The 19565-nt window shown below is 41.1% G+C and overlaps 2 protein-coding genes across 5 annotated transcripts; both read right to left on the reverse strand.

Moving 5' to 3' along the window:
- Window positions 1–3404: 3404 nt before the first annotated feature.
- Window positions 3405–6038, reverse strand: si:cabz01074946.1. 3 transcript variants are annotated; one of them, XM_040041042.1, is made up of 4 exons: window positions 5210–6038; window positions 4120–4350; window positions 3923–4033; window positions 3408–3800 (listed from the first exon to the last, which is right to left on the reverse strand). In XM_040041042.1, the coding sequence occupies exons 1-4, from the start codon at window positions 5244–5246 to the stop codon at window positions 3457–3459; spliced, it is 723 nt and encodes a 240-aa protein (XP_039896976.1). In that variant the 5' UTR covers window positions 5247–6038; the 3' UTR covers window positions 3408–3456. The 3 variants fall into 3 exon arrangements, with proteins under 3 accessions (XP_039896975.1, XP_039896976.1, XP_039896977.1); XM_040041043.1 differs by having other exon boundaries at window positions 4120–4326; window positions 5210–6037; XM_040041041.1 differs by lacking the exon at window positions 5210–6038 and having other exon boundaries at window positions 3405–3800; window positions 4120–4495.
- A 374-nt stretch (window positions 6039–6412) lies between these two features.
- Window positions 6413–19407, reverse strand: LOC120739308 (vang-like protein 2). Of its 2 annotated transcripts, XM_040041039.1 has the most exons (9): window positions 18909–19011; window positions 18421–18497; window positions 15238–15475; window positions 12555–12678; window positions 11863–12470; window positions 9979–10115; window positions 9590–9725; window positions 9004–9250; window positions 6413–8659 (listed from the first exon to the last, which is right to left on the reverse strand). In XM_040041039.1, the coding sequence occupies exons 3-9, from the start codon at window positions 15306–15308 to the stop codon at window positions 8402–8404; spliced, it is 1581 nt and encodes a 526-aa protein (XP_039896973.1). In that variant the 5' UTR covers window positions 15309–15475; window positions 18421–18497; window positions 18909–19011; the 3' UTR covers window positions 6413–8401. The 2 variants fall into 2 exon arrangements, with proteins under 2 accessions (XP_039896973.1, XP_039896972.1); XM_040041038.1 differs by lacking the exon at window positions 18421–18497 and having other exon boundaries at window positions 18909–19407.
- Window positions 19408–19565: the final 158 nt, after the last annotated feature.

Consider the following 19565-nt stretch of genomic DNA (forward strand, 5'->3'; position numbering starts at 1 on the left):
TCCGAACGACATTCCGATGTCATTGCTGTATATCCTGGTGGTGTGGATCAGTGAATCGATGTCTCGTTCACTCTTGGCATACAGCTTGGTGTCATAGGGGGTGATCGTGGCTCAGGGGGTTGGGAATCGCATCTGTAACCGGAAGGTCGCCGGTTTGATCCCTGGGCTCTCTGTCCTGGTCGTTGTGTCCCTGGGCAAGACACTTTACCCTACTTGCCTACTGGTGTTGGCCAGAGGGGCCGATGGCGCGATATGGCAGCCTCGCTTCTGTCAGTCTGCCCCAGGGCAGCTGTGGCTACAACTGTAGCTTGCCTCCACCAGTGTATGAATGTGAGAGTGAATGAATAGTGGTATTGTAAAGCGCTTTGGGTGCCTTGAAAAGCGCTATATAAATCCAATCCATTATTATTATTATTATTATTATTATTATCCATGTACAGGAGGTGGCTGACAACTGCTCCATTCTGTAGTCGGTATCCGTAGCCAGTCTTGTCAATGATCGCACTGAGGGGGTTAAGGCCTATGCAGAACAGCAGTGGGGACAGGGCATCTCCTTGGTAGATCCCACACTTGATGGTGACTTGTGCTATGGGCTTGGAGTTGGCTTCTAGTGTTGTACGCCACATCCCCATTGAGTTCCTGATGAAGGCTCTCAGGGTCATGTTGATCTTATATAGTATATATATATATATATATATATATATAACACTCAAAATGTACATGTAAACCGTTCATGAGTGACGTGACTATCTGTAGTGTATAAAATGACACCTTTGAATGACAAAAGACACACAATTTTATCCATCATTTCTATCAATAACTGTGTTATTATTCCAGACAAACAGGCTCTAGCTAGTGTTAAAGAGTTATCTTTTCATAACCACTAAAGGTTTACCCCCATATACAGACATAGCACAAGGGTAAATAAGATTTGGCTGTCCATGGTGGTGTAATGTCTGCACCACGTAAGCATAGTGTGCATTTCTAGTGCTTCAGTTTCAGAAATGTAACAATACAATCATCCTGTTTTTAACACTGTCTTTTATTGTCATCCTTTAATCTCATCCAGCTGTTTGTAAATATGGCATGTGTTGACCTTTGCTCGTGTTTCATAATAAAAGCCCGCTGCAGTAATGAAGGGCACCTATGCACTGAAACTCTTTAAGGATTTTAGTTTGAAACACATGAAGGAAATTTTTAGTTTTAGAGCTTCTGCAGTTTCAAAACAACCTGATATTAGAGTGTTCCCATACAGGCCTGCTGCTGATAAAGGCCCGACTTTACCAGCATTAATGTATCACTATTATATATATATATATACATATATATCCAATAGGATTTTGAAATAGGCCGTAAATGTATTCGCAAAGCCAATGTAAATTATTGAATATACTATTTTTGCTCATAGAGGAGGACTTTATAAAGTGGGAAGTGCACAGTGCGGTGGTTAGCACTGTTGCCCCACAGCAAGAAGGTTCTGGGTAAAAAACAACCATCTGTGTAGAGTTTCTCCCCATGTTTGCCTGTCAGGGTACTTTGGCTTCCTCGACAGTCCAAAAACATGAAGTTAGTGGGATAAGATCAAATGGTGATTCTGAATGTGGTTGTCTGCCTCTCTTTGTTAGCCCAGCTACCTCTTGATCTACAATAGCTGGGACAGGTCCTGCTCTTAATTTAGCTTTTGGAGGCAGCTGGAGGTTATGTGGGAGTCTAAAGGCATATCACTGTCATCTATTCTCTCCCAAAGTTACTCCATTCTGGCAAGATATCCACAAATGTTTGGAAAACATTTTCTGTACCCAAATCCCCTTTGATTTCTTTTATATGTACTTCAGCCTCGAAATCCCAAATATGACTACTCCAGCAGATAAATATCTACTAAGAATCATTTTAATGCTAAGAAAACATTGACTAGGAAATGGCTCAAAGCAGGAACACAAGAACTGTACAATACTGTCTATCAAATACTTTTAATAGAAAAGCTTACTATGTCTTTGCAGCTTCAAATAGATAAATTCAACAAACTGTGGATCAAATGGCCCAGTACAATTAAAGAGTTAAGAAGCTATTTTGTCTAAATAACTTATCTTACCTAGTAAAATAGTATGTATATAAATATGACAAATATCACTAATCCTAATGTAAATACTTTGTGTAAGATCATCAATAAAAACAAAACAAAACAAAAAACAACAACATAAACAGACATTTTAAAAATCACATTAATGACCATGTAATATCAGAACAGTTTGCGCCACTTATTTGTGCCATTACATTACCTCTTTTTCTTCTTTCTGCTGGAGCAAATAAAGTCTTAAATATTAATGACAAGTCATGCTGCAGGTTATGTGGGTGCCCTTTAGCATCATCAACAATGAACGTTGAAACCTGTCTTTATTCTACCGTGTCTTCAGTAGAAGAGTTGGCAAAACTTAACATTTGGGAAAAATGCCAGATAATAATATTAAAATACACTATTATTATTAATGTTTTTGTAGTTATATAGCTGTTATTTTAAGGGTGCTTGAAAAAGGGGTTTAAACACCTCCATGGCTAATATCAACCACTATCTTCACTGCTTTCTGCTAAACTGCAAACAAGGGAGGTTACAGAATAAATATTTCTTTTCTGTTTGTGTTTTGTTTCCTATGGAGCTCCGCAAGTGACATGGGAGAAAAAAAATTACGATTGAGTTTTTGCAAAACTTTTGCGAGATCTTGCAAAACAAACTCGGGATCTCGCAAAAGTTTTATGAGATCTCGCAAAAGTTGAATTCCAACAATGGCGGCAGCTACTTAGTTGTAATATTACTCTTTCTGGGTCACAAAATAAACTTTTAAGATATTTTGAGGCATGAATGTAGTTGTGTAAACGTCAGATATCTGCTCGGTTTACAAGACATCAGATATTTGCAAAAGTGCTCCGATGTTTTCGGAGATTTGACACACACCATCTCGAAGCTAACGGGAGTTCGAGACCTACTACAGGTCACCGCTCTCCCGGCACATCGTGCCTCGACCTCCCGGTCGGCTTCGAGCTGGCAGCCTCCGAAGAATGCAAATGAATGCAAATGAATGCAAATGAAGAATGCGGCTAAAACTTTTGCGAGATCTCGCAAAGGTTTTGCGAGATCCCGAGTTTGTTTTGCGAGATCTCGCAAAAGTCCGTCTAAATTTTTTTTTCTCCCATATCCCTTGCGGGGCTCCGTAGTTTCCCCTCTTACCTCTCTAACAGTAAATTAAAACAGCTATGAAGACACCTGCTCCAACGCCAACAAAGAAACAAATATAATTTCTTGCCCTGGGCTGTGTCACTATTGTACAATTTGAAACTAAAAGGAGGAAAACAAAAAATTTAAAATCAGAAATGTGACTTATTGCGTGTGAGCTGATTTGTCTGATTTAATTTCAACTTCAACATCATTAATTTCAACATATCCTTTGGTTAATCTCTATCTCAGCTGATGCTGTGCTTGTTTGTTACAGAAAGTGTCCCATTCAACAACTTACCACAGATCTTACTCTCACACTTTGGTGTGACAGGTTTAGATGAAACTGTCTCTGTATCTCTGCTGGAGATGCAGGTGAAATTGGCAAAGTTCTCTTTGGTGTTGACAAATGCCAAAAGCTGTGCAGAGCTGTCACTGGGATGACTCTTGTTGATGGTGAGCACACTGACTGGTTCAACACTCCAGGAGAGGTTAACACCCTTATCCAAAGAAGAGCAGGTCACCACCATTAAACAGCCACTTTCTACAGATGTGCTCGTGACTATCTGGATGGATGGCTGCTGGAGCCTTTCTGCAAGGTGGGAGAGTGAAAATGAGAAATTCACACAAAGTAAAGACAATACTTGAAAATGCATTGAAAATTTAGGAAAGGTCTGTATTGTGATGATAGTTGATCATTAATACATCACTTACGTTTTGCTGTGAGTTTAATCTTATTTACTTTGTCTTCACCCTCACTGTTGCGGAATTCTACAGTGTATTCAGTGGCATCATTTTCCTTCAGGTTGTGAATTGTTAGGTCACCTATACAATAAAATACATTAAAAGCAAAATCAATAAAGAAATAACAACTGCTATTCCCTTGCAATAAAAAAGCTCATAAATGTCACCTGATCTTGTGTTAAGAGTGAGTCTCCCAGTGTACTGAGGGACACGTTCAGTGTTTATTTTCCTTTGTTGATAAGTGGCAATCCAAGTGATGTTTTCGAATATTGACCACTCAATTTTGGTAAGACTCCACGATGGGTCGACTCCCGGGGGCAACGTGATGCTTTCTCCAAGGTACCCCAAGATTTTTGGAGGTGATTTAGCCACTGCTGCTGTTTGTACACCTTGTACTGCTGTTAAAAAAATATATATAAACACATTTAGTAACACTGTACATTGTCTCTCAGGTTTAAACACTAAAAAAGAGAGGAAAAGCACTTCTAAAAATACTTTTGACCTTCGATTAGAAAAATGGGTAAACATTTCAACTCCACTGCATGAGCCAACAGATTTTGTTTGGTTTCATTTGACCCATCTCTAAATAAGATATTATCATAAAATGGCTAATGACAGCTATCTGTCACATAATTATGTTTTGATCTTCATTAGAAATAATTGGAAATATTTCTAATATTGAACATCTAGTGTCAAGATATTTTTCTTTCTGGTTCAAACTGATAATCCCAATGTCTCCATCAGTCTGGACATCCAACATTCTCGTTTTTAAGTGTAAGCTAGGGTAGATATCAATACAGATTTAAAATCTATGATCTTTCAAGATAAACATCAAAACATTTCCAAAATCACACTAAAAATGGTCAAGCTAATAACATGCGTAACAGGAATATCTGTTAATGAACACTAAACATATGGGTATGCAGTCCCATTTCGAGAAGAGTTAACGAGTTCTATGAGAGAAGCCGGAAATTAAGCCATGTGACAGCAGCCATGTCTATACACCAATTAACCGTCCTCCTTTTTTCGAATACTAACAACAGTAAATCATTCCAGTATACACACTTTTCTTGGCATAAATCTAAAAATTCAAAGAGAAAATGTGGGCATTTATGTCCAGCATTTAGGCTATTAATTTAAAAGTAAAGTCATTTTCAAAACAAAACTGTAAAAATATATATATATATATTTTTTTTTATCTCGACATCTTACATCTGTGGATAATAAATAGCTGAAGATAATGTACACAGGACATACCTTTAAAGAAAAGAATAAACAGGATCGGTAGTCTCATGGTAGTTGACGTGAAACACAGTCAAAGTGCTATGACTTTTTGTTCTTACAGCCAGAAGGATCCACAGAGGAAGTGTACGTTACACCCGGTGAAGATTGTTAATAAATTTCCTTGTGTGCATCAGAATTTGGAGTCCTGTGTGTGAATCCTCAAAAGAGTATTTTTTGTATTTACTACATTGCTTTGTCCTTTTTCCACATCTGCCTCCATCACACCAACCCTCTGCATGTTGTCCTTCACTACAACCATAAACATTCTTCCTTTTCTCCTCCTTCCTGACAGCTCCATATTCATCATCTTTTGTCCAATATATCCACATTCCCTCCTTTGAACATTTCCAAACCATCTCAGCCTTGACTCTTTAACTTTATCAAAACGCTCCACCTGAGCTGTCCTCTGATGTACTCACTTTTTTTGCTGTCTATCCTGGTCACAGCCAGAGAAAACCTTAACATTTTCATCTCAGTGACCTGTCTTCACATCACCCTTGTTCTTGAAGATCAGTCAAAGTACTCTTTGTCTCAATCACCAAACTGTGTTAATGAGTTTGTTTAAAAAGCCTGTGGCCCTGTCAGGTATGTCATCCAGACCAACTGCCTTCCTGATTCACTACCTGTCCTCCATCTGGGAAGTGTTCACCACACCAATGTCCATCCTTTTTGGAAATCTACAACCATCCCTTTCTGTGTTTTCCTCCTTAACAACATACCTGCCCAACACATCATCTCCTACACCTGCATGTCCATTAAGAGAGATAAGATAAACCTTTATATGTCCTCCACGTGGGAAATTTGTTGGCATGGCAGAAAGTGGACTACAAAGTTACAATCATCAAAAATTAAGAAAAACAATAGAATAGAATGAAATAGAATAACATACTATATACAATAGAATATTATTAAAATATTATTAAAGTCAGCTCCAATCACCACTCTTTACCACATCATACAATTTACTACAGAAATACTTTACTACTTTCATTAAAAACATTCTTTTTATATCCTGTTCATCAGTTTTCTTCCAAATATTCCTGTTTTTAAAGTTAAAAACCTCTATTTTTTGGTACATTTCACATCTTTCTTTCAGTTTTTCTCTTGGATTTATTTTATGGTTTCATCTTCAATTGTAGCACATTTATTTTTTGCATTATTGTAGGTTATGTTTCCGTAGTATTGCAAATTCGAATTTACTTTAGCAACATGGAATACCATGACTGTGGAAATTTGTCACCTCATGTTAGGGCGCAATCACACACTACTATGCTATGTCAGCGTCACTTCCCTTTTTCAGTACCAAAAAACCCCCCGCCCACAACTCAAACATATGGTGACACACATGAGGTTTGACTGACATCGTTTAATAATGTTCTTTTTTCAAGACTAAATAGTCTTAAAAGACAGTGACCTGTAGAGATGAGTGTTAGAGATTAATTGCAGTACAACAAAGTGACAGCAAAATACACCTGATAAAAAATAAAATCACATTTTAAAAATGGTAAACACTCAAAATGTACATGTAAACTGCTCATTAGTAACGCGACTATCTGTAGTGTAAAAAAAAAGACATCTTTGAATGACAAAAGACACATAAATATATCCATCATTTATATCAACACCTTTGTTTTTACTCCAAACAACCAGGCCCTAGCTAGTGTTATTAGATTCATCTCCTCATAACCGATAAAGGTTGACCCCCATACACAGACATAGTACAAGTCTAGATAAGCTCCAGGTGCCAATGGTGGTGTAATGTCTACACAACCTAAGCATAGGTGGATTTCTGCTGCTTCAGTTTCAGAAATGTAACAATACAATCAACCTCTTGTGTGTTTTATTGTCATCCATACTTGCTTATGTTTCATAATAAAAGCCCCATTCAGTAATGAAAGGCACCTATGCACTGAAACTCTTTAAGGATTTTAATTTGAAATACTTGCATGAAGTTTTTAGTTTTAGAGCTTCTGCAGTTTCAGAACAGCCTGATATCAGCTGTTCCCTTACAGGGCCGCTGCTAATAAAAGCCCGACTTTACCAGCATTAATGCATCGCTATTGTTAATCCAATAGAACTTTAAAATAGGCCGTAAAGACTAAATGTATTCATGATGCTAATGTAAATTACTGAATGTAGTACTTTTGCTTTTAGAGGAAGACTTTATTAAGTAGGAAGTGCATAGTGTGGTGGTTAGCACTGTTGCCTCACAGCAAGAAAGTTCTGGATTCAAAACAACCATCTGTGAAGTTTCTCAACTTTTGAATCTAAATGTGGTTGTCTGCCTGTCTTTGTTAGCCCAGCTACCTCTTGATCTACGATAGCTGCGACAGGCTCCAGGCCCTGCTCTTAATTTAGCTTCTTTTTTTTTTTACCCCATCATGTCAGACATTTCTGTTCATGGAGCTCTCACTGAGTGACCAAACCACAAAAACAACATATTTACGGCAAAGTAAGTATTTCATCTTCCTTCAGTGGAATAAAAAAATATAAGAAGAAATAGTTCAAAGATGGTTTCATGTCTCCATATTTAGGTTATGAAAGCAGTCTATAAATGTCAGGCAAACTTTTAGTAAAGTTTTCTGTTCATTCTTTGCCTTTCAAGGTCCGTCTGTCAGGAACTAAAAAAAGTTAAAAAAAAGGAGATGCTAAAGAAAGAAAAGAGAACTGAGCTTAAGTCTGAGAAAGATAAAGTAAAGCGAAGCCTTTCAGGTTTGACTGCACATAGAAAAGGTCATTTTGAACAATAGGAACACTCAAATATTTTCCTACATGGATCTATAATGGGTGGATCTTAGGTAAATAGCGCAATATCACATGTATAAAAATATCTAATTTAAAGAGCAAACAAAATGCAACAACAGGAAGTAGAATCACTTAGCGAAGTTAACAGTCAGCAGTTTTACAAGCAAGTAAACGGAAGACGGTCAGCGACCTGCTATTTTTGTGGCCTTGGTGTTTTTCCTATATTCATGTCAGTAAAGACCATTCTGTCTCACACTCTGAAAAACAGTCATGACAATCAGGCTTTAAATACTGCAAAGTAAATAAAGAACAAACAAAATATACCTTAAAAAAGTCCCCCCCAAAAATTAGCCCTCAGTTATTAGTACATATGATGCGACATCCTGCCCCTCCTCTGCCTTGCCCGGTGCCTCTCCCCTCCTACACAGACGTCTCTGACTGAAGCTTCATGACAAACTTGTGGCTTTTGGGGTCAATGAACTCTTCGGCTATGTGCAAGAAAGGAAGCGGCGTTACTGTCACAATCAGAGAAAGGTCGAGGCGCCTCAGGCTGAAGACGTGGCCTTGACGTAAAGAGGCGGTCACTGGCTCCTCGCTCACTAGTGTCCACCGGCGCCCCCTGTTGCTGTCCAGGTACTGCAGGGTGGGGCCCGGGACAAGGTAACGCTCTAGGAAAGCCTTTAATGACAGCAGACAATTTGCAGAAACTCCATCACACTGTTTAATGTGGCTGGATGTGATGTCAAAATAAAAGGCTGCCACTACTTTAATGCTGGACAATTTTGATCACAATTCATAATCAAATGTAAAACATTTATAAAAGAAATTCACACTGTTTTCATACTTTGTCTACTTACACAAGAGCAGAATTCATTTATTTGAACCTTTAGCTGGAAATAGTGCATTTCTGCTTATTGTATCATATTTTTATTTCTACGTTCCTGACACAACGCTAAAGGGATGTGTGTCTCCTCCCAGGACTGAACTGGGGAAAATCACGCACACAAACTGACCCTCCTTACCTTTGGTGTCATGTTGTGGGTAATGCAGAACTGCAGGTGGCTGATGATGCTCTCCATGCTGTGGTAAGTCTGCTGCCTGGTTGCACGAAGGTACTTCTGCATGGCCCGCGCCATGGGGGCAAATATGGCTTGAGCTGCCTCCCTGGGATCCATCACCTCCCGCGGGTGTTTGGGAGACGAAGTGACTGCATCTTCCTGCTGATGACGTTTGATGTGGGTAAAAGCTTCTTCTACTGCCACCACCAGCCTGTGAGGATTACGGACACCATGACTCCACTAAACCGATGTCATGTACATTAGAAACTACAAATTCTATACTTCTATGTTTATTACCCCAGGGGGAAAAAAAAAGAGCATCATTTTAGGACTTTCAGGTAAAAACGTAATAATATGAATTCCACAAATTTAGTTAGTTCATGACAACAAACATCTTAACATTATTTTTTGTGTTTGTGCTTCCTTCTTATCTTTGAGTATGTTTATATGATTATGTTTTAATAGGAAAACAACCTTTTAAGTTTAACCAAGTCTGCAACTTCTGCATCTTTGTCAGTGAATACTTCTGTATTCACACACCCGTTAGTACCTGGCTTTGCGTTTGCGGACCTTTCGCTCCACCTCGGCCTCTTCATAGTAGTACTCGTTGTGGGAGTTGTCTCTTCTCCGAGCGGCCGCTGCAATCATGGCTCTGGACTGGCCTGTGGAGTTGTTGGTGCTGTTGTCTGTGAACAGAAATGTGACATTTAATTCGTGAGCAGAGTAACACAGGTGGCTCTGATACTTCTGATGAGCTTATCAGTTATTATTCCATGTAGAATTTGGAAGAAATAAATTAATAGACTCGTGCTTGTGTGAAATTCACTATGCAATCTGAAGCTATGGCTTTACATGTGGAGGTGAAAACTCCTGCTTTTTCATTCAGCGTCATTTATTTCACTCGGACTGATAAGGTTTTTTGCTCAGCTGAATTGTTACCTTCCCCCAGGTTGTAGACTTTGAAAGCAGACATTTTCTTGGTGAGGATGGACTTGGGGAGGTTAAGCAAAGCAGGGTTATAAACTGGAAAGTCGCTGTAGTACTGATCGAGAACCCACGCTGCGGCCCTCTGAATGCTGCATTGCACAACAAAGAGGAAGAAAGTTTGTTAAAACGGACGCAGAGCTGTTATCAGCGTCGGCAACCTTAACATCCTCGCTGCTTTACTGCCCCTGAAACAGGAAGAAACAGCAACAGTCACTCAGATGGAGCGCCGCTCAAAAAACGGTTGCTGTGGAGTGACAACGTAAATCAATCATAACAGTGTGAAACAAGAAAAAGTGCACAGCACTGCAAGAATTATAAATCACATGCAACAACAATCCTCTGCTATGAAGTACGCTGCATTGGCCACCTCATTAGGAACACCTGCAACTGCATATGAACACAAATATCTGATCAGCCAATCACAGGGCTCTGCATTTAGGCATGTAGACATGATTGAGACAACCTGCTACAACACTCAGATGGTAAGTGTAGTGGCACAAAGAACATGAAAGCATGGCTCCGTCGTGCCTTCATCAACAGTTCAGGCTGCTGGTGGTGGTTTGGTGGTGTGGGGGATGTTTCCTCTGCACAGATTGGGTCCCTTCATAGCAGCTGATCTTTATTTAAACACCACAGGCTACATGGGTATCGTTGCTGATCATGTCCATCCCTTTATGATCACAATGTGTACAGCTCCATGGCAACACGCAAAGTCACAATATTCTGATCATGTCAAATTGGTTTCTTTAGCGTGACAATGACTTCACTGCACTCAAATGACCTCCACAGTCACCAGGGCCCTATTACAGGAAGCAGGTTCAACAAACTCTTGAGTTTAAAAAGAAACTGTGGCTTGAATAACTGTGAGATCGACAATTTTGGAGTTTCCTATTCCAGAAAGGTTGATCAGAGTTCAGTCCACTCTGAGGATGTTCACCCTGAGTTAAGTGCAAAATGATCAGAGCTGAACAGGATCTGGGCCTGATCCCGTCTGAATCTGTGATCCTTATCAGCTCTCACCCATCCTGCTGTGCAATTGGACATTTGTAGCAGACGTCTGCCCTCCTGAGCTGTCTGGTCCATCCAGAGCTTATTTTTTTTCTCCCCTTCTCCAGTGTTGCTGGGCTGTTCCTTTTTCCATCTATAATGTCTTTATCTTGAAGATGACTGTTATTGTGATTTGCAATTCTCTAAATAAAATCATCACCTAATTATGGCCACATATTTTGCAGTTGTGTTGAGTTTTTAGTCCGATCGCTCTGCTTGCACCACCAGCACATGCTTGCAGCTTCGCAGCAGAGCCAAAGGTTAAGAGGGGTCTAACACACATAGCACGGGCGTGACTTCCTAACCACCCACAGAAAATGAAAGCAACACCATCCACACGATCTTTGCATATTTTAAAAACCACTCACTGCGGTTTGGTTGGTAACTGCAGGAAAACTAGAGCAATGACTAAAACTGAAATTAGTGCAATGCATTGAGGTCAAGAGTCAGAGTCAAAGTTGTAGCACTGAACAGTTCCACCGACACTGTGGGGAAAACTTCGTAACAAAATCTGGACTTTTTTTTGTGGGTTGATCCACATGCGGTTTGGAGAAAATAATGCATGTGGTGCGAAACAAAGTGGGCTTTTTTTGGACATCTTAGCAGTGGGTTGAAACGAACATGACCCAGACAGATCAAACAGTGATGAAATGCTGCCCCCTACTACAGCGTGGCCAAACTCTGCAGCAAGTGTCACTGAAATTTAAAAAGCATTATTTCAGAGAACTCGAGAAAAAAAAGAGACACAAAAAAATAGACAAATACTCCTGATTTTCCACACTTACTAACCTGAGATGTCCCACATTGTAGAAGCGGCTGACTCCATCTGTGCTCCTCACAACCTTCAGAGAGAAAGCAGGCTGCAGGTGTCTGACCTCCAGCAGCACGAGGGCTAGGTACTGAATGAACAACAACGCGTCCACCAGAGATGCCGCATAGCCCACAATCCCCCTGTAGTCTGTCTCTCTGGGCTCCAGCACCCGCACCCCATAGAAGAGCCAATAGGACGCCACGAAGAGAAAGACCAGCGCAAGCAGCAGACAGCGAAACACAAAGAAGCGTGGCAGAGCGGCTCTGGGCGGGTGGAGAAACAGCGCCCACGTGGAGATGAGGAGGATCAGGAGCTTGAAGGCGAGTGAAATGTAAAGGCCTTCGCACGGCGTGCCGCAAGGGTCCAGTGAGTCCCGCCACAAGAGCTGTGGGAGGGCCAAGAAGGCCAGTGGAGTGATCAAAGAGACGAAGCCCAGAATGGCTCCCAGTGCTGGGCTGACGTAACGCCGGCACTTCAGCGCTGAAGAGTCGTCTGAGTCCTTAGATAGCTGCGTCAGGTCCTCGTTTGAGATGCTGTCCACGGAGGTGCCGGTGACCACCGTGGTTGTTTCACCCCAGTTGTCATCCTGAAGGAAGAGGTCAGTGTCAGAAATGCTGCGGCTATGAAGAACATTTGTTACAAGACTAAAAATGAAAAATGAATCTCTCACCCTGTCGTCCTCTCTGGGGGAATCTGCGTCCAGCAGCGACTCCCCCGGAGCCTGGATGACCACAGATTTCTCTCCACGGATGCTGCCATCGCGATTCTTAGAGCGATGCCTGTCCCTTCTCTCCCTGCACACACACAAGAAAAAAGTAGTTATTGTCTACAAACGCACAACACTTAATTCATGTCAGCAGATTTTGATCTGATTCTTCAGAAGCGGTTGTGGTGAAACTCTGCTATTTAACAAAAAAAACATCATTTTATATTTTTCCATAATCTACTGCATTGTTATTATGAACATATAATGTAATTATACACTACTGTTTCATGTAACCAGCGTGTTGACTTTATCTAGTGTCTTTAAAGATATGTATTACTGTTTATTTACTAGTAAATGCCCGTGCTCTAGAGTTGTTTGTTTGATTTTAGTCAGATGATTTATATGTCAATTAACGGACTGTCCATTGATGACATTGCAATACAATGTGGTGAAAAAATAGTTGCTCCCCTCCAGATGTCTTAGTTTTTGGCATATTTGTCACACTTACATGTTCCAGATTATCAAACAAATTCTAATATTAGACAAAGATAACTAAAGTAAAGACAAAGATGCAGTTTTTAGACAATGTCTTGATGCGTGCTCAGTCATCCAGGTAAGTAAATCTCCAAAAGTTGATTCTGTTCATCTGGACGTAGCGTTTTCAGTGGGAGAGTTTGTGCTCCAGTGGATGAAGAGAGTCAAACTTTAAATACTGATCAGTATGCGTAGGTTTACGGTGCACATCAGCTTTTAGATGTCCCCCATTACTGATGGAAATCTCACAGTCTAAGAAGGCTAACCTGCCACTTTTCATATCCTCCCTGGTGAATTTGATGTGTCGGTCCACCGAGTTAATGTGATCCATGAATTGTGGTACATCCTGAGATTTGTTTTTCACCCAGGTGTCATCCACATATCCAAACCAATGGCTTGGTGGTGTTCCAGGGTAGGATAGCAAAGCCCTCTTTTCCACTTCTTCCATGTACAAATTGGCCACGATGGGTGAAACTGGGAGCCCATGGCACACCCATGTTTCTGCCTGTAGAACTGACCCTTGTATGTGAAGTAGGTGGAATGAAGACACAGTTCCAAAAGCAAACACACTTGGTCGATGCTGAGAGTGGTCCTGTTGCTGAGGTTGAGGTCATCCTGTAATCTCTTACAAACTACCTCCAACGCTTCCGTGACTGGGATGCAAGTGAACAGAGATGTAACATCGTACGAGACCATGGTTTCATCTGCCTCCATAATGACATCTCTCACCTTCTCAACAAAATCCAACGTGTTCTGGACGTGTTCTCCCACTGAAAACGCTACGCCCAGATGAACAGAATCAACTTTTGGAGTTTTTAGACAATGATTTCATTATTAAGGGGAAAACAGTTATCCAAACCTACAGCCTGCATTAAAATGCAAGTGCCCCTAAAACTGGCAGTGCCAAAAAACTAAAAAAAACTGAGCCTTTCACATGTGGAGGACGTTTTGTTCCGCTCTTGAGCATGAGCTGATGGTTGGATATTCTCCTTCAGGATTATCTGGTAGGGATCAGAATTCATGTCCCGAAGCAACAGAACAGCCCCAGACATCACACTACCACCACCATGTCTGACTGTTAGTATGATGGTGTTTTTCTGAAATGCTGTGTCAGTTTAATGCAGATCTAACAGGACTCAAATCTTCCAGAAAGTTCAGCTTTTTCCCCCCAAAAGTCTTTGGGGTCAAAGATGTTTTTTGGTAAATGTGAGACGAGCCTTTGTGTTCTTCTTGCTCAGCAGTGGTTTTCTCCTTGAACTCTCGCATGGATGGCACTTTTGCCGTCTCTTTCTTATTGTTGAATCATAACCTCTGACCTTATCTGAGACTTGTGAGGCCTGCAGTTCTTTACATGTTGTTCTAGGTTCTTTTACGACTTCCTAGATGAGTCGTCAGTGTGCTCTTTGAGTCATTTTGGTAGGCAGGACACTCTTCACCACTGTTCAAAGTTTTATCCATTAGTGGATAATGGCTCTCACTGCGGTTCATGGAATCACAAAGCCTTAGAAATGGCTTAGACATAACTGGTTGTTTGTCAGCCGTTTCTTTAAGTCATGGCATGATGTGTTGCTTTTTGCGATCGTTTGTGATTTCTTGATTTGACAGGTCTAGCAGTAATAAAGCCCGAGTGCAATTAATCACAGTTAATTCAGGATTTAACAAACAGGGCAATTCTTTTTTCACAGAGGACTGGGGAGGTGTGGATAAATCACACCTGCATTTCGTATATTTGTCTAGTATTAAAAGTTTTGTGAATACAAATTAGATGTTACTGTTGTGAAATTAAAATGATTCAGTGGTTTTCTAAGATGTCAGAAGTATCATTTTCGCTTGTTGTCATGTGGTTGTTATGCACCATGATGATATGTGATCACAGTACTTGAAAGCGATAGTTTCGCTGCTCATGTCCTAATCACAGATTTGGTTTATTACTGTAAGAGTTGTGACATCCAGCTGTAATATGACTGAAAAGTTCATCGATCATTAGAATTTAGATTTAAAGACCTCAGCTTGGCCTTTCAGAAATGCTCTGCTATTTTAAAACGGGGTGAGGACAATGACAGACACAAACACAAACACTGGACAGCATTGCTGCTCAGCGTGCTTCTTCTACCTGTGTTTGCGGGAACTCCTCGAGTGGGATGACTTGTAAGAGTATCCCGAGTACGTTGACTCGTTGTCCATGTCAGTGATCGGCGGTGGGCGGAGTTTCCGGGCCACTCCTGTCCCCAAACCGCCCTTGTCCCAGACCACTCCCAACTGGCTCTTGCAGTTGCTGATGGACTTGGTAGAGAGGGCCAGAGGGAGGCGCAGCAGATCCACTTTACTCCTGAGGGAATCTATCTTGGAGCCTTGGGAGAAGACGGAAAGATGGGGGAGGAAGACAGAGTGAGAGATTAATTATAGATAGGGTGAGTGTTTGGAAAAGGCATGGAGACCATTTGGGAGAGAGAGAAAGCTGAGAGAGAAGAGAGAGAGGGAGAGCGGGGAGAGGAGGCAGAGAGATGAATGAAGAGAAGGAGGGATAGGAAAAAGATAATTTGTCATGTGAGACAGAAGTAAAACAGTCTCAGAGGGACACATACCGAGGAATGGCAACAAGAAGAGAGACAGCTTTGTTGAAATGTTGGCACTCTAAGTGTATGGAAGAACATAACTGAGCCCATTATTCTGCCTTTTCTTTTTTTAAATGAGCAAACTGAGTGATTTGGCTCCAAGTGTGTTCTCAGCCAATGAAGGGCAACCACATCACCTTCTATTCTTAGGCTGCAAGTCTCCAGTGTGCAGGACACACAGGAACAGATGCCCAACATGGCAGCCGCTTGAAAATATTCCTGCTGTCTTATACGTGAAAATCTTGGAAACATGCAGTTTAAAAAAAGAATAAAGAACCTGCACTTTGTTGCTTTTTAAAGTGAGCTTCATTTATTTCGGTATATTTAACTTTCCGTAGAGTTTTGTTGTGGGTCGGTCTGCGATCTGCATTCTCGCCCACATTCCCCAACTGTCCCCCGTGGTCTCCTGGGGCAACGGAGCTTAGCTACTACAATGGGGATGAATGGGAGGCTAGCGGTGAGAAAAGACAGGAGGGGGAGCAGTTGTCGTGGCGACCAAAACATCAACTCAGCAGCACCCCATCCTGTTCTCTTATCCCTCAACTGCACACCTCAAGACTTTTTTTAAACTAAGCAAATCTGGCATCATTGTAAGGACATTCCTCTGAATCCACAGACCTGTAATCTGTTTTTGTTTTCATGCAGATAGAGCCGGGTTGTTTTCTCATGGGTACTTTCCAAACTGCCTGCAGAAAAAGCAGACACTTAATCTAATAACAAGCCACCTCGTGCTCTCAGTTTGTGCTGTGACCTGAAGCATCACATCTCCACATTAGAGACTTCAGGTTTTACTTAACGGCTTTCATGTGATTCAAACATGGACTTCTGAAGACGGACATTTTGCAAGAAGGCGCATGAGTAGGTTTAAATTTTAGGAGATCGGACCTTCATGTGGAGTTGTATTACATCCACAGAGGGTCACTGAAAATTTCTGACACTTAAATATCAATATTTCTCTGACACACTGATTTATTTACTTTGTAGAAGCTGTTATTATTTTAATAATGCAGAAATGAGGACCACAGCTTTAAAAGGGAACCTGTTATATTCAACTTCCATATTTTTTATTAGACTTCACTCATGCAGTTTTGCATAACTCACAGTTAAACATAACCCTTATTCGTTTTATACTCGGGCTCTGTGCACCCCCTCTCTTCACTGTCAAAAACAAGCAGTTTTAGTTCCCTTCCCCCTCCTTGTTAGACAAGTTTATTCTGATTGGCTACTCCTAGCAAACAAAATATTTAAACAGCAGATGGGTGGGGCTTCTTTGTTCTCAGCTGGGGATGTGTGCCTTATCAGGGAACATATTAGGATATCTGCTTGCACTGACGTAATGAAGAAACACAGGTTGAAAGAAAACTGTGAATCCTGAGCTTCTGGTTCACAGCGGACAAACTGTTTCACACCTTCCTTTTTAAGACAGCTTTCTTCTGATTAACAGCCCCTTATAAACAGAAGACTTAAAAAGTAAGTTGGAGTTAGTTCTGTGTTTAAAGCTAGAGCTATGTGTGTGAGATGATGATATTAGTGATACTGGCCTCTTGATACTGATACTGAAAAAGATATCCATGTACGTGTGGACGTGGCCTAGAGCTTGTGGCTCACATATAATTGACTGTACATACGCTGACCTGATTATTTAGAAATCTGGCCATGTTTTAGAACAAACAGTTAAACAGAGCCTTCAGCTTTCAGGCCCCTCCTCTGTGGAACCAGCTCCAGGTTTGGATTCATGAGAGAGACACTATCTCTACTTAAAAAGTGAGGACTTTTATCCCAATAAAAGTCAAATGTCTCCTCAGTTTTCATGTAAAACCTTCTTTGAATGTATATGAACTAAAAGAGGGAACACATAAATGAAGTGAAGAGTTTAGCAATGAGTTGCTAAGCATAGTTTTTGTCTGCTGTGTCCACAGGGCATAAAACGGCATTCTTGCCTCCTTAGAGAGAGACATGGCTGTATGGACTACCTGTCACAGCACCATGCTGGGCAGAGCGCTCTGCCAACTTTCTGGATAAAAATGGAAATCACTTTGACCTAAGAACTCATATTCCCCGTTGACACGATGAAAAATTATCTTCAGAGCTGCTGCAGTTTGAGCATGATTCCTCTCATCAAGACAATTTTTTTTTTTCAAATACTGTCTCAAACAGAAAAAGGAGTCCCAGTTACCTCTGTATGTCTAGAGAGTGCAAACCTCTATGGATGTCCTTGACTATGAATGTGAACAAAACCAGCCCCTCATCTCTCTCTCTCACGCTGACAGGACACAGTTAATCACATCGATCACACTGATCAGATAAGGCTATCCCACTGTAATCGATTCACTAGTTGATTTACACTGCAGTCCACTGTCATGTGAGATTTTGCACGTGCAGTGTGGAAAGGGGACTGCCAGCACTTAAACTAAATTTGAATTTAAGAGGCCTGCCTCAAAGTCCTAAGTTGTTGTTGTCAGTGTTTACTAGCGTCCACTTCTGCCGATGCTGAGAGATAACTATCTGTGGATTTGCATTTTTAAAAAGCTTTCACTGCCTTCATATCACTATGTGTCCCTCCACTCATGTTTAAATAAAATGCATTCGTCAGCAGGTGAAACTTTGTATTTTTTAAATCAGTTTAGGATGTTTTTAACTCTCTGTCGCTGTTTAGCCTCATGTGTAATTCTGTGACTCACAGGGGTCTCCTGTCCTCCGGGTGGCAGTGAGCCAGTGAGGTGTGGGTTGCCTCCTGTCCTCACTCCAAGAGTCAACCCTAAACAGAGTAGTTGAATAATCCAGGACTCTACAAACACTCAAACAGCTGACATGATAGATGTGACGGCGCTTCCAGGGAAGGTTTGCACGTAACGCGATTTTACTTTAAGCGTCAAAGAGAATCGGTGTTAAAACAAAGCAGAGCATGCAGGCTGAAGTGATGCTGCTGTGAGCAGCAGACTGGTGACCAACAGCAAATAAGTTGGTCACCAGTCTTTTATTTCATGACAGTGAAATAAGTCTACCCACACGCGTGGCGCAAAGTGCGTCCTTAAGCACACTGTGCGTAAAAGTCCACGGATGAGAGGCTGAGCACCAGCTTCTATCTATCAAGTGTTGTGGTGCTGGAGAAATGCATGTATAATAAACTAGTGTAATACCTGCAGGAAGGTTTTTCCAGAGGTCCTACCTTTCTCCCTGAAGGAAAAAGCGGCAGCCTGCTGCACAAAGAGCCGCTGTTAGCAGCAGCAGCGGTGCCAGAGGGCAGAGTGTCCAACAAAAGCGACTCCAAACGCTCCCAATTCACTTTCTCTCATCTGTCCTCAGTTTCCTCGCTCATTTACAGCAGGAGCGAATGTTGAATCTCCGCTGTGCGCACACTTTGTTTTATTTTTCTCTTTAATAAAATCCTCCCAGCGAACATCAACAACAGGCTGCGGGTCAGACCTCATCCCCGATCTACTTCTGCGGTGTCCCGCTGTGAGGGGGGTCTCGCACGCACGTACTGAACCGGCACAGTTGGAGTATGTTCTCGGCTTCCGGTAGGGATTTTCATAATAAAACTGAACTTTCAAACTCAAAGACAATGCGAAAATCATCTCGAAAACCTTAAAAACTTCCCTGGATGTATTTCCACAGCCACCTGATTATTTATTTACAATCTCTTAACATGGAAACTGCATTTCATATCTTTTCCATATAATACAGAAAAGCAGGTTTACCAAGAAAGCCTTAGAAACTCTCATTCATGCTTTTATTTTGAAACTATGTTTCCTGTCTTGTCCATGAATCTTTTAATAATCTGGTTTCTAAGCCAAAAAAAACGCACTAATCAGACTTTTTTTAA

Source organism: Simochromis diagramma, unplaced genomic scaffold (assembly GCF_900408965.1).
Source record: "Simochromis diagramma unplaced genomic scaffold, fSimDia1.1 OVJJ01000370.1, whole genome shotgun sequence".
Classification (NCBI taxonomy): Eukaryota; Metazoa; Chordata; class Actinopteri; order Cichliformes; family Cichlidae; genus Simochromis; species Simochromis diagramma.